The sequence below is a fragment of the Harpia harpyja genome, chromosome 3 (assembly GCF_026419915.1).
Source record: "Harpia harpyja isolate bHarHar1 chromosome 3, bHarHar1 primary haplotype, whole genome shotgun sequence".
NCBI lineage: Eukaryota > Metazoa > Chordata > Aves > Accipitriformes > Accipitridae > Harpia > Harpia harpyja.
The window spans coordinates 41,731,366-41,744,061 of record NC_068942.1 but is presented as its reverse complement, the minus strand read 5'-3'; the positions used below and the strand labels follow the sequence as shown (position 1 = coordinate 41,744,061).

The following is a 12,696-nucleotide window of genomic DNA, read 5'->3' as shown; positions in this document are numbered from 1 at the left end:
ATAGATTTTGTTTTTCTCTTAACATCCCAACTGAGACCATCTCTGCCATATTTTTTGTATGGAAAATAATAGCTTAGTGGGGGTAACGTGTGGCTGGAGCCCGGGGCTCCTAGTGTTCCAGTCATCTTAAAAATGTGGTCTGGGTTAAAATAAAAGTTGAATTTAAAGGAGAATAACTCTTTATATAAACTGTAGGATTTTCTTTCTCTTTCAGAGTAAGTTACAGTGCAAGACAACATTAAGAACTTTATAGTCAAAAGGTTTTCTATTTCTTAGTGACCTTTCAGTTAAATGTGCTACTTAACAGAATAACTTTGAGTGGGTGCTATGATTTGGTTTCACAATTTTGCTTTACAACAGTGGATTGCTTTGTTACTCTTCACCACTAGAGAACTAAGTAGAAGGTTCTCCTGACAAAGTCTGGTCTCTTCACACCTTTTTTTGTATATTTTTTTTTTCTTTCCATTTTTATATTGATTGATGATTGACCAGTTCTGAAAGCCTGTCATCCTTAAAGCTGGTAATGATGGAACCTCTCAAGCTTAAGTGCTTTTTTTTTTTTTTTTTTTTTAATGCATTCAAGGAGCAAACCGGCAAGTGTTTGAGAGATTAAGCTGATTTCACGCTTGCCATAAAACTCCAAAAGCTGCTGTATATTCAGGAGAATGGTGGAAGAGTGCTCAATGTTTCATCCTTCTCTGTTCTTTCAAAATAAAAACAAAAAACAACCCTTAAGCTTAGGCCAAAATCCAGTTGGTTTTATTTTCAGTTCAATTAAACTAATTGTACTTGCACATTCGAATAATATTCCTAATGTGATCATGCTAACATAGTGTCTGATTCTGCTACAAGTCACCTCTTACAATAAAAAAATACACAATACTGTCAGGAAATAGGACCCCGAGGTGTGTGTGTGGAGTGGGGGGGAAGTGTGTGTGGATGCATAAATTTGTATGTATAAGAGGTTTTCTGTCTCAAATGGGAAACAACTTTCTCAACGTTACAGAGAATGCAGTTACAATAAAAAACATTTAAAATGTCCAATGTGTAATTAAGATACAATGGGGGTACTCAAAATGAGAGCAAATGGCACAGTTCTGATACTTTTGCTGAGGCACTAGACCAAGCTGTACCTAGGGATTGCAGTCTGTTGTGCCTTACTTCCACGGTTCTAGTGTAGCAGAGAACCACCTCCACAGCCACACCTATGACAACGTGATTGAGATGTGTAATAGTAATGTGATCTAGCATAATCTCATATGAAACATTCAGTCACCATTGTGAAGAGGCTGAAATTATAGTATCAAAAGCAGGACAAAGAATTAATGACTAATTACAGGTGGTAGTAAACACCTCCGACTTTCACAGTTAAGATACAGTCCCAGTTTTGCCTGACTTGAGGGAAGACTTTTCCAGTTGTCAGCATAAGCAGAACAATGATGCACGCTCCATGTATTTACCATGCAGAAAAAGCTTAATTCAGTCATCAGTAAATTAGTCCTTGTTGCCCAAAGGAAAATGTCAGGAAGTTATAAAAGTAGTTACAGAATACGCGCACTGGTCTGCCTACTGGGGTATGGTTGTCTCTTTTTCCAAAGGCTTCTTCCCATGCGCTGTTTCCCTTGGCAAGCAAAACATGTAATTAGGAAATGGTCTTGTTTGCACTTTGGGATGAATGGAGCTAGTTACTCAGAAGTCTTGAGTGCGTTCTTGATGAAGGTGGCCGCTGGCTCTGGTCTTACGCATACATCGTGAGCTGCAGCCACTGAAAGAAGAGTTAAAATTAAAGGATGGAAGACTTGTTGGCATCCTCCAACAAATTGTATTGAGACACCACCCTCTAGCGGGAAGGCAGCCGCTTGCTGACGCTTAGTATGAAGCACAGTGGCAGTGGGGAATTTTGTCTTGGGCTTCTTGCTCCTATTCCTCCTTCCCTTGCAAAAAGTGAAGAGTTTTTTTATGATCTCCTTAGCAGAAGACATGCTTTTAAGTTGAAACTTCCTAAGTCATCTTAATAAGATTTTCAAAAGGTAAAGAACTATGTTAAACCCCATTAACATATAACGCCCTATCAGTATGTTTGATTTAAATTGCCTTATTAAAAAAAAAGTCAAAAGTTTTTTGAAGCACTTTAAAGATGATCTGAAGAGTCTGCAGCTGTGCCCTTCAGCACCAACTGGAGTCTTACAGAGCAGCTGTTGCTGATGGATCATGGATGTTTTCTGTGTAAAATTGGTAGCGAAATTTTTAGGAGCTTTTGTGGCCTCTTACCAATTGGATGACAATTTCAGACCAACTCTTATAGGTCCCCTTGAGAACATGTGCAATGAATAATATGATTAAAATTTAGTATTGTGACCTTGTGTTAGAAATACTGGCATAAAGCAGTTTACCTCCAGGACATTGAGCTTAATGATGCCATCTCCATCTTTATCAAAGGCGTGGAATGCCCCTAAAGCAAGGAAACAAAAATATATGGAGTAGGTTAAATTACTGTTTGTGTAAAGATGATCCCAGATAGCAAACTAAATTGTGCTCCTGTTGTGTTACGCAAACTTGTGCAGGTATGTACTTACGTGCTCAGCAAGTATTTCTGCTGTGTTTTTTCTTAGCTAGGAGAAATGCAGTGGTTTCTTTCGTGTTTGTATGAGACGGCTGTCATATTTTAGATTCCCTGAGCACATATCTTTAATTATTAATACTATATATAGGCAGTAGTGCTTTAAACAAACTTTGTTTTGAGTACGACAGTGTGTTTTGGGGGCGAGGGGGGGAGGCAGCGCAGTAAAACCGGGGCAGCCACTCACTGAACATGGCGTCCAGGCGCACGAAGCAGCAGATGAAGCTGTCAAAGTCGATGTTCATGTTCTTGTCGGCGTAGCGCATGGTGATGATGTCGTAGAGCTGGTTGTTCAGCCGAAACCCTGCGGAGGACCAGAAACGGGGCACAGCTGGGGGGAAGCGCTGGTGCTGGTCAGGCCTCCAGGAGTGGTTGGGCCGTAGGCGCTTCCCAGGCCCAGCTGAGGCTCAGGGTGGAGGCTACTGCTGCAGCCGCTAAATAAAATGAAGTGAAGCTACAAGGAGCTTCCCTCTGTCCAGCTGCTTTCTTAAAACAGGAGTAACGTTTTGAAATTACGATTTGGGAGGGCCAAGAGCAAGTGAGTCGCCTCACGCTGTAAGTACGAAGAGGAGAGGTCTACGCCAAAGAGTCTGCGGCTTAGCTGAGCCTGGTAAGAGCAAAGCAACAAAAACCGGGTGACAGAAACATAGGAGGAAGTTGCAATGAAAACAACACAGTTACACAGTGGCCAAAAAATAGATAAGGAGGTAACTCCTGAGCGTGGCGTTACCGACCTGTGGCACCGACTGCTGCAGCGTGCGACTGCACTTCGTAAAGGGTCTGCCAAGATTTGGGTACTGCTGGTTGTTGGCTAAATGCAAGGTCATGCACAGCTTACGTGCTGTACGACTGAGAAATTTTTATTGCAAAATGTGTTCTTAGTTCTAAAGTCAGGGCAGGAGATATTTAAATTTTTTTTTTATTTTTTTTTTACATTGACAACTTTCCTGGCAGGAATGGAAACTTGGAAAATAAAAGTGACCTGTATTTCTGCTACAGCAGGAGTCCAAATCCAGGTGTAGTTTTGCCCTTAGCAAAGGATCGAATCACTGATGTTTTGTAAAGTACAAGATAGCCATCTGTTTCTGTTCCTTGATGAACTGGTAACTGATGTGCCAAAATACTACTGAAGATGAAGTGTCACTGAAATCGTCCCATCTACGTTTATAGTGATACTACAGATTTTCTGATTAAAGAAGTCATCTTGCTCTGTTACAGAGCTGGTAAAGACATTTGCTGGGGGAGGCCTGCTGTCCAGGGGAAGAAGCACACCAGTGTGTTTGAGACAAGAAGCAAGAAAAGTCAGAAGCCTCTCTTTGCAGGATGAATTTCATTTACTGCAAGTTTTGCAGAAATACTTTATTCTCACTGCACAGGTAGAAGAGGAGACTGAGCCCCCAGTGGCTCAGTGCCTAAGAAACATGAGCAGGAGTCAAGAAATGTCCGTCCAGTTGCCTCTGATGCAAACTTGGACATTGACCTGCTCAGTGCCTGTACGCTTGGGTTGAAGTTTTTCCACTGTTCTTTGTTTGTTACTTACACAAACATAAAGAATCCACAGCTTAAATGAGAGCAAATGTCTTCAGCACTCCCTGGTTCCCCTGAACAGCTGGACCCCAAGTGGGAGATCCTTAAGACAGCAGAGCGTCATTTAGCATAAAGTTTAAAGAGCTGAAGAGATCTATTTGGTTGGCAAGACAGACATACAAGGCTTGCCATTTGGATATTTGAGAACCTCTGTTGGGGGAAAAGAATTTTTTTAAATTTCTCTAGGGTCTGTCTTTACAAGGCAGCACTATGTTCCTGATTTCACCCTGTGATACATCAAACAAAATAAGGTTTCTTCAGCTGTTGGGCACTGGGCACTGGACACTGGGGGAAGTACCTGCATCCTTGACTGCATTGCGCATCTCATAGCTGTTAATAGTTCCTGAATGATCCGTGTCATAATGCTTGAAGATTTTCTGGAAAAAGAAAACAAATAAATACACAACAGAAATAAAAGCTTGTGCTCCTGTTGAATGTACCACTGACTGGATATGGGATGTGTGCCTCAGGCACTTGGAGGCTTTGCCATTTGCCTTACGTTGCTGCTGCTGGGCAGTCTGAGTTCTTAGCAGAGAGCTCCTCTCAGTCACAAAGTAAGATAATTTAGATCCATGCCCTAAGAAGCAAAAAGCTCTCCCCTAGAGACTCTCCTTGTTTGACTTGAGTTTATGCTGTTAATCCTCTCTCTTGATTGTCCTAATTAAGCTCTTTGTGAGGCCTGATTCTAGTTCCCTTCCTCCTCTTCCTCCCAATTTGCATGCATCTGTACTGTTCTCATGGGGGAAGTTCTTATATGAGTGCTGGAGCTTCAGAGATTCAGGTTATTTGCTTAGGCTGTGAGTAGGATAAGGAGAAATATTACTTATCCTTTTAGAAGCTAATTTGTAATTTTTTTAGGGTTGTTGTTGTTGTAGTGTATGTAGAGAGTTCTTGTTTCCTACACGAGCTTTTGCACTGCAGAAGCTGTGAAGAACAGTGTTGTGTATACCAGCAATACCTGCCAGCTTTTAATCTTGTCCCAGAGATGTCGAAACTCATCAAAGTTTATCTTCCCTGAGCCATCTGTCTGTGATGCAAACATTCAGGTAAAAAAACCACAATATTTTTAAGAGAAAATTAATTAAGTCTGCAACTACTGGTGAAGGGATGAATGTGAAACTGAGTTCAGGATCTCCTCAGCATTAAGAGCGGGCTGAGCTGTGCAGTGAAGTATTTGTGAATGTTTTTGTTATTGTGCGTAGTATTTTGTTTGAGGAGTGTGAAGTACTATTTGTACTTTGTGTAGAAGCAAACATCTGGTACAGGAGAGAGGCTTGCTTCTGCAGCTATTATAAAGTACGAGCAGGATGTTTTATTGGGCTCTTTCCAAATACCTCCAAACGTGAAGCTTACCCAATGTTTTGTAAGAAAACTGAGCTTTAACCTAGAGTGAAGCTCTTTCTGCCTTGCTTAAAGTTAATTGAGAGCTAAGCAAAATGTTGACTAAAGCCAATTACAAAACTGTGTTTAGGCTCCAACCATTATGGCTCTGGGTTGTAGTTACAATTTTGTTCTGGTTATGTTTGAATGCGCTTATGTTCTCTCAAAATCATGTGTTACATCAAACAGGAAAACTGAGTGATGTTGTATCAGAGGTAACCCCGTATGGTATCTTGTAGTGTGTTTTATTATACCTGCTCTGAGACAATTTCTGTATGTGTTGCATGCTAAACACACAGTGGAATGTATAATACATTATAAACTTAAGAGAGAAATACAGTAAGTTTGTTGGCAAGAACTGTAGTTAGGTTGAGTTGGTTTATAAAAATATTTTTGAAAAATCATGCTTTAGTACATGAGCTGGCCAGTCGCTGATACCTAAGGAAGGGTATCATACTGACTGACTTATTCTGTAGTTTTCTGGTTTGGGATATTTTCATCTGCCAACTACAGTAATGTTGAGATGACTGGAGTTAAGATGTGCCAAACCAGGAATGCTGTGTTCTCTGACTACACACTATAAGGTACTGTTCTCCTTCCCTGGCTTACTTACTAAATTGTGTGTGTAGTGGTGGGAAATACAACCTGAGTGGACTAGTGTGGTATCACGCACTCCTCTTTCACCAGAAAAGGATACATCCATTAAAGCAATCATGCTGCGGCAGGATTCCAGTTCAAATCCTTCTGTCTTTAGGTCCTTATCTGAAATAAATGATCCCAGGTGAAAACAGATCATGCAAGACAGCAAGTGCTTCTTCCTCTTAGATGTAACTCTACTCAAAGTAGAAGCCAAACCTACTTCCTTCATCCAGTAAGAAATGAATGGTAAAGAAATTTGAAAAGACTCTAAGTAATGTTATTGCTTGTGAATTAGAGATTACTTTTCTTGACCTGTTATACACAATAAAAACCTCTGGAAAACTCTAAACTAACTTCCAGGTAACTAAGCAAGCCCAGGGTCTGTAGGCTAAAGTTTGCTAAACAGGGAGAAAAGTCTGCCTCTCCATTAGAATTTTTTTTTTTTTTAAAGGGCATTTGCAGATTGCTAGAAATGCTCTATTATCCTGTGTGGTGCTTCCAATAAACGTTTGCTCGTTTCTGTGTTATCAGTACTTGGTCACTCGTAGAGAGCATCTCTATGAAAAGTTCAGCTTGCTAAAGTCTCAGATGCAAAGTCCATGGAAGTGTAAGTAGGAAATTTGTGAGTTTGAAACCATAAATAATTTTTAGAGTGCAACTCAGGGGCGGAGGGTTACATTATATCACAGATTTCTTTGTCCGGGGTTACTGAAAAAACATGGTCAAACTCACGTTTTTTTACAACATTATTGAGAACGTTCCTGAGTTCTTCAGCGTTGATCTCCATGTCCTGGTGGGAAATGTGGTGAGAATATCATTAATTACAACATTCCTTATTAAGCAGATCATTTTATGGATGGATATGCTAAAAGCATGAAGTCTTTGGTCACTTTTCAGTATGGCATATATATGCTTCAAACTAGAGAGCGTTCTAGGTCATATAAACATTAGTCCAAATCTTTCTTGAGGCTGCAGTACAAGGTAGGTCTAAAGTTACCATATAGTGCTTATTAAACTACAACTAGAAGAATGACCAGTAATTTCAAGCCACTGTATAAGCCAAAAAGCAAAATGCAAAAATCCCTGTAACCCATTTGCAGCATCTTGATTTATGCAGTTCTTTGATCTGTTTTTACTTTTAACTTCCCTTGTCAAGCATGTACTGGAGGGCATTGCATTTCTAACTTGTTTATACATGCTATGCAAAATAGCATCCTGTGGTAGTGATAGAAGTAAAAGCTTGAATTTAAATCGGGCTCCCTCATACACAATGGGAATAGCTTATATGTACATACGAGGATAGCTGTATACTTAATTGGATTTTGATTTGATTTTGCTTAGCTTCAAATCTCAAAGGAAATTTTAAAATTTAGTGGTTTGAATCTGTGAAGCAGTTGATTTAGGTGCTGCTGTGGCTAGGCTGCTTTGATGGCAGACACAGGGATCGGTTTGCATACTCACATCCCCTGCAATCTGTCGGAAAATATTTCTGAACTGTTGTTCCTCTTCACTCCTCTCACAAGCTTTTGCTGAAGGACGCTGAAAAGAGACAAGCAGAGACACATTCTTAGCCCAGCAGGGAAGGGAAAGAGCCTGGATGGCTCGCTCACCCTTGCACGAGGGAGCCTCTTAGTGAATCTGGAGGTCTTTGGAGGAACAGGTCATCCTCCTGTTCCTTTCCCCTTTTTTTGGTTAAATGTATTCCTTGGCAAAACTGCTGAGTATTTAACTTCATCCCATTACTCTCCTATCTCTTGGAAAGAGATGCTTTCACTGACAGATGTTTATCTTCTAGTTTTTTGTTTCAAAACATTGCAAAGGAAAGGTTTGGAGCAGAAGAGGCATATCTGCTCCATAGCTGCCCTGTAGGCTAGGAATTGACCAGAGGGACTTGGGCTTGAGAGCTCTTTGTAATGTGGGGGGTCCCTTGCTGGAGACAAGTAGCACAAGAGACAGAGGCAAACGATGAAAGTGAAGCTTTCTCAGACACATGCAAAGAGCAAGCCTGAACTCTGAGGCTGTTACTGAAAGAGGAAACTCTGTTTTATACCCCCCCCCCCCGAAATTACAGGAATTATGTGTAACAAAGTTAATTTCTTGGCTTAGTTCTTATTTTTGTTTGTCTAAATGCAGAGGGAAGTTAGGATTGGTTCCCACTTTGCCACCTGCATGTTCTGGCAGCTGAGCAGTGGAACAGCACGCTTGCTGTAAACTCAAGCCATGCCTCCAGATGCCATGAGCCTGGGTGCAGGATCTGGCCATTGTATCTTGTGTCCCTCACCCACCTGCAGGCAGAAACCCTGCATTCGCTACCCTGTTTTCCTCCTCTCCGGTAGTGAGAGAAAAGAGGCAGGGTGCAGGAGCTCCTGGGTTTACTCATCCTTTTCCCCTCTGGCCAGTGGGGACTGGTATAGGGATGTGTAACTTGTAGTGGGGGGAGGCTGGGATCATTGCCAGGAGCTCCTGAAGCCCCTCGGGCACAGTTTATGTGTGTGCCCTGTGTAAAGCGGGTACCGCTTCAGGGGGCTGAGCGAGAGTGGATTGGACTGCACTGCTCGTGGGGAAAGATCTGTCACAGCGGGGATCCTTGTATGAGAGACCAACCAAGAATAGTTTTCAAGCAACTACATCCTCCAGCACACGTGTTAAATAACTGAAGGGATAGTCTGTGTCATGCTCATTAGATCCACATAAACCATACGCAAGTTATGCTAAAATTTGATGTAAAGATGTTAAGTATCTTGGGACACTTCCTCGCCCTATTCCTGTGCTTCCCCCGGCCGCTGTCATGCCAGCCAGACCAAGCCCTATTTCCCCCTTTGCCACTTGCTGCAGAAACCTTTTTCTCATCTATGTGGGTTTTTTCACCGTCTTTGCCAGCATCTTCATCTGCTGTCAGCTCCTTATTGCTGTTTGCTCTGTCGGAAACAAAGATGATAGGCTAGAAGAAGAAGGAAGAGAGCAAAAGAAAAATGGAAATTACACAAGTAGATGTGGAAGCGAAAATATTTGGTGACAACCGTTTGGTGGTAAAGCACATGCAGCAACAGCTCCCACCCCTGAGAGCATGACTGGAGAAGCCAGAGCTGGGAATGAAAGCAAAGAAAGAAAAAAAAAAAAGGTGGAGGAATTTCTGAAGTTACTGTTCTCCTCATGCTAAATAAACTGCAAAAGTCTTTTTGCAAAATAGTGCAATCTCTGGCTTCTAGCTTTCCTTTTCAGAAAGCCGGTAACTGTTTAAACGTGTTCGTTGTGGGTTTTTTGGGGGGTTGTTTTGGTTGGGTTTGTTTTGTTTTGTTTTAGCAAAATAAGCCTCCCAGATTCTCAATTCTCTGTTAAACTGATGAAATTGCTCCTCTGTGAAGGACAGTAGTACTGAGAACAAACAGAATCTGAATCCTACACAGAAAAGGAGTATTTGTGTAGGAGCTTGTTAGTTATGCAAAACATATGTTCTTTCTCTGTATTAATTCTTGAAGCATTCAGCTGTAAGCAGCCATGTGCAATTGCTTTGTTTTAGTGCATTTAAAACAAGGAAAGCCACTACAAGATGCGAATGTGTTGCCCTAGAGTATTAATTGCAATCAGCCTGTCTTGAGGTTAAAAATGACTGATTACATTTTCAAGGTCCTAAATGTGTTGTGTGGAATGGAAAGCAGGATCCTGGACTTTGGTGAGCAGAAACTTCAGGAACGAGGAGTAGCTGCATTAAGCAATAGCAAATGTGAGGGCACATGTCTGGAGAAGGGGTGATTTTCACTAGAAAGGTTGTGTCGGGGTGCCTCTGGAGGGGCAGGCAGGAAGGGCAGTTTGAGCAACCCAGAGGATCAAGCTTTTAAAGCTGAAAAGTTTCTGTTAGCTTTTTGCCACCCCCTTGAATGAGCGGGGTGTATGATGCTAATGCTATGTCATTAGAATTTAGTGTAGGAAGACAAAATCTTTGCTGCCTGCAAGTGGCCTCTTATCCAGTGCCCTTCATTAACTAGATCAGTTTCTAGATGCGGAGAAATCATGATACCAAGGAACCCTGCTCCTGCTGCATGCATTGCACATGCTCCTTGCTTTGCTGGCATTCAGCACATAGCGCAAGTACCCACCTTGCCCTTTTTCTTCTTCTGTACAAAAAGAGACAAAATTAAAGAAAAAAAGTGGTTTTAAACAGAATTATAGATTTTACCCAGATTATGCAGAACTGATGGTAAAGTGTTTTTTTTTTTCTCTTGCCCTTTCTTACATTTATTTTTCCCATTCCTATATTCATACAATTTTTTCCCATTTCCTATATTCATACAGTTTTCAAATCTCCAAAAATGAGGGAAAATGCACCCACTAAGAAGTTGCATACTGAAGGACAGAAATTGCAGAAGCCATAGCAAAACAGTGTCCCATCTCATTTGGGACTTTGTCTGCTTGAATAAAATCTCTATTGTACCTTTAGCTCTGACTATTCCTTTTTCTTTTTCCCAACCTGTTGATGCAGTGGATATTGGACTTCCGTGCCCACAGGCCTGTTATCTGAAGTGGCAATTAAATTCCACCAGATCTGGACAAATATTTTGTTATCATGACAGCAAATGAAAGGGGAATACTTCTGAGCAAGGTTTGATGGAGCTCAATTCTGTGCAAGAGCATTTCCTCCGATTTTTTTTCAAGATTAATTGTATTGTTAGCTCTAGTATATTCCCACAAAGATGTGCAAGACCCCAGGCTGAAGAGTTAGAGCTTGTCATGGATGCTAGTTTGAATCAGAGTATCAATAGGATCCCTTTCCAGAAAGTATGTACTTCAAAATAAGTATTTTTTTTCTTTATTAGATGAGATGCCAGTTTCACAAACAAAATATCTTGGAGCATAGAGCTAGGCCTCCCCTGGTAAATGAATAATCTCCATTGATGGAGGCAAAGGCAATGCTTAGCATCCCGCGTCTTTATGCCAGGAGCAGATTTCAAACCTGGCAAAATGTTTTGGTCTGACCAAATCAGAAAGTAGTGTACATAATATATAAAGCAAGTGTTAATAGAAGCATGTTGATGAGAAAAAATGTGGGAATTTATGCTAAAGGAGCTGTTATGTGGCTGCAAATGGTTTCCTGCTGTAGGTTTTCCTTGATGTGATGCTCCTCCTCTCCCTACCCCTATTCATGTACAAAAGAGGCCCAGGACAGTACTTACTGATGGACGCTCTGCCTCAATCATGTTTTCAACCTCCCTAGAAGAAAGCAGAAAGTAAATAAATCGGGAAAGTGACTGTTCCCAACATTGATTGTTTCTGTAGCTGGTTTGTAAGCAGCTGCTTGAACTTTCCAAACAACCAGTGCTGTGGGCTGGCTTCCAAGCATTATCACTGCAGGCTCTAGACATAGGTTTTTCCCAGTTTGAGCTGTGCATCCCAAGTACCACTTCCAGGAGGGCTGTTGCCTGGTTTACTTCTCTAAAGAAGATCCTTGACAACACTGAACTTTGGCAGCAGGGAGTAAAACAGGAGCTGTTTGGCCTAAGTAGAGTGACACTGGCTGCAATTTGCTGAGCTCTGGGAAACTAGTTGAAGAGCAGGATGGAGAGGAAGTAACTACCTACTTCTGTATTTCTTTTGTGACTGAAATTAGGTCTGGTTCAATGATCTATCTGACCAAAACTCCAGCCAGTGGCATACAGCAATAAAAACCAAATAGATTCATTTTCATTATTGAAAACCGCTGATGGTATGTTTACAAAGGATATCCTGCAAGTAGTAAGCTTCTCCAAAGACAATTCAAAGCAGGCTCTTGTTAGATTACAAGGGAAGCTCAGGGAAATGAGTTTGTAGCTTGGAGTTTCTAATGAGGTTAAGAAAATTAAAAGCAGGGTGTAGCAAACTGGGAACATGACTACAGCAGACTAGTGAGCTCACCTCCATCTTTATGGTCAGATAAATGGATTTGCAACTTACTCTGAAAGACTTCTTTTCTCTGAGAAGACCCTTAGGATGAATTCTCCCTCCTGGTGGGGTTCGTACGTTGATGGGATGATGACGTACTCGCTGGGAGGTAACCGGAAGCGCTCAGAGATTTCTCGCATGTTTATATAGGTCTTACTTCTAGCTTTGGAGGCATTGTAGAGGAAAAAATCCTTTTGCAAGTGGTGCTTAGTACCATGCATCTGCAGAACAAATGAGTCAATTTGTCTTCAAGGAAGTCTTACCCATTCCCCAGGTGGCTTGTCATGCGGGCAGTACATGGTTGGGACAGAAAACACAAATGAAGCAGCAGCTTAGCAAGCAGGGAGCTGATGAAGGATGCTAACTGGTAACAGATACGGAGTCTGTCACCTTTAAGTTGCTACTGGCTGGGTCTAGTTGGCTTCTGAGGGCTGCTCCAGGGCCCACCTGCAGAGCCTTGGCTGACTTCTGCCATGTAGGCACTTTTACTTGACTGTTGTGTTGTGTGTAACCAAAGTTCAGCTACTTTCCTTGGAGGGTGGCATGGCAAGGAA

At 41.6% G+C, this 12,696-nt stretch overlaps 1 protein-coding gene across 2 annotated transcripts in view; it reads right to left on the bottom strand.

The window, feature by feature from the left end:
* Positions 1-731: 731 nt before the first annotated feature.
* CAPN3 (calpain 3) overlaps positions 732-12,696 on the bottom strand; it is a 30,828-nt gene continuing 18,863 nt past the window's right edge. Inside the window, exons 13-24 of one of the 2 annotated variants that reach the window (XM_052782204.1) lie at positions 12,155-12,363; positions 11,398-11,434; positions 10,324-10,341; positions 9,066-9,167; positions 7,688-7,765; positions 6,959-7,016; positions 6,285-6,349; positions 5,166-5,234; positions 4,506-4,584; positions 2,808-2,924; positions 2,394-2,452; positions 732-1,765 (exon numbers count right to left, since the gene is read on the bottom strand). In XM_052782204.1, the coding sequence (XP_052638164.1) occupies positions 1,739-1,765; positions 2,394-2,452; positions 2,808-2,924; positions 4,506-4,584; positions 5,166-5,234; positions 6,285-6,349; positions 6,959-7,016; positions 7,688-7,765; positions 9,066-9,167; positions 10,324-10,341; positions 11,398-11,434; positions 12,155-12,363 (918 nt within the window). In that variant the 3' untranslated portion in view covers positions 732-1,738. The remainder of the gene's footprint in view (positions 1,766-2,393; positions 2,453-2,807; positions 2,925-4,505; positions 4,585-5,165; positions 5,235-6,284; positions 6,350-6,958; positions 7,017-7,687; positions 7,766-9,065; positions 9,168-10,323; positions 10,342-11,397; positions 11,435-12,154; positions 12,364-12,696) is intronic. The other variant, XM_052782205.1, reaches the window with a different exon arrangement.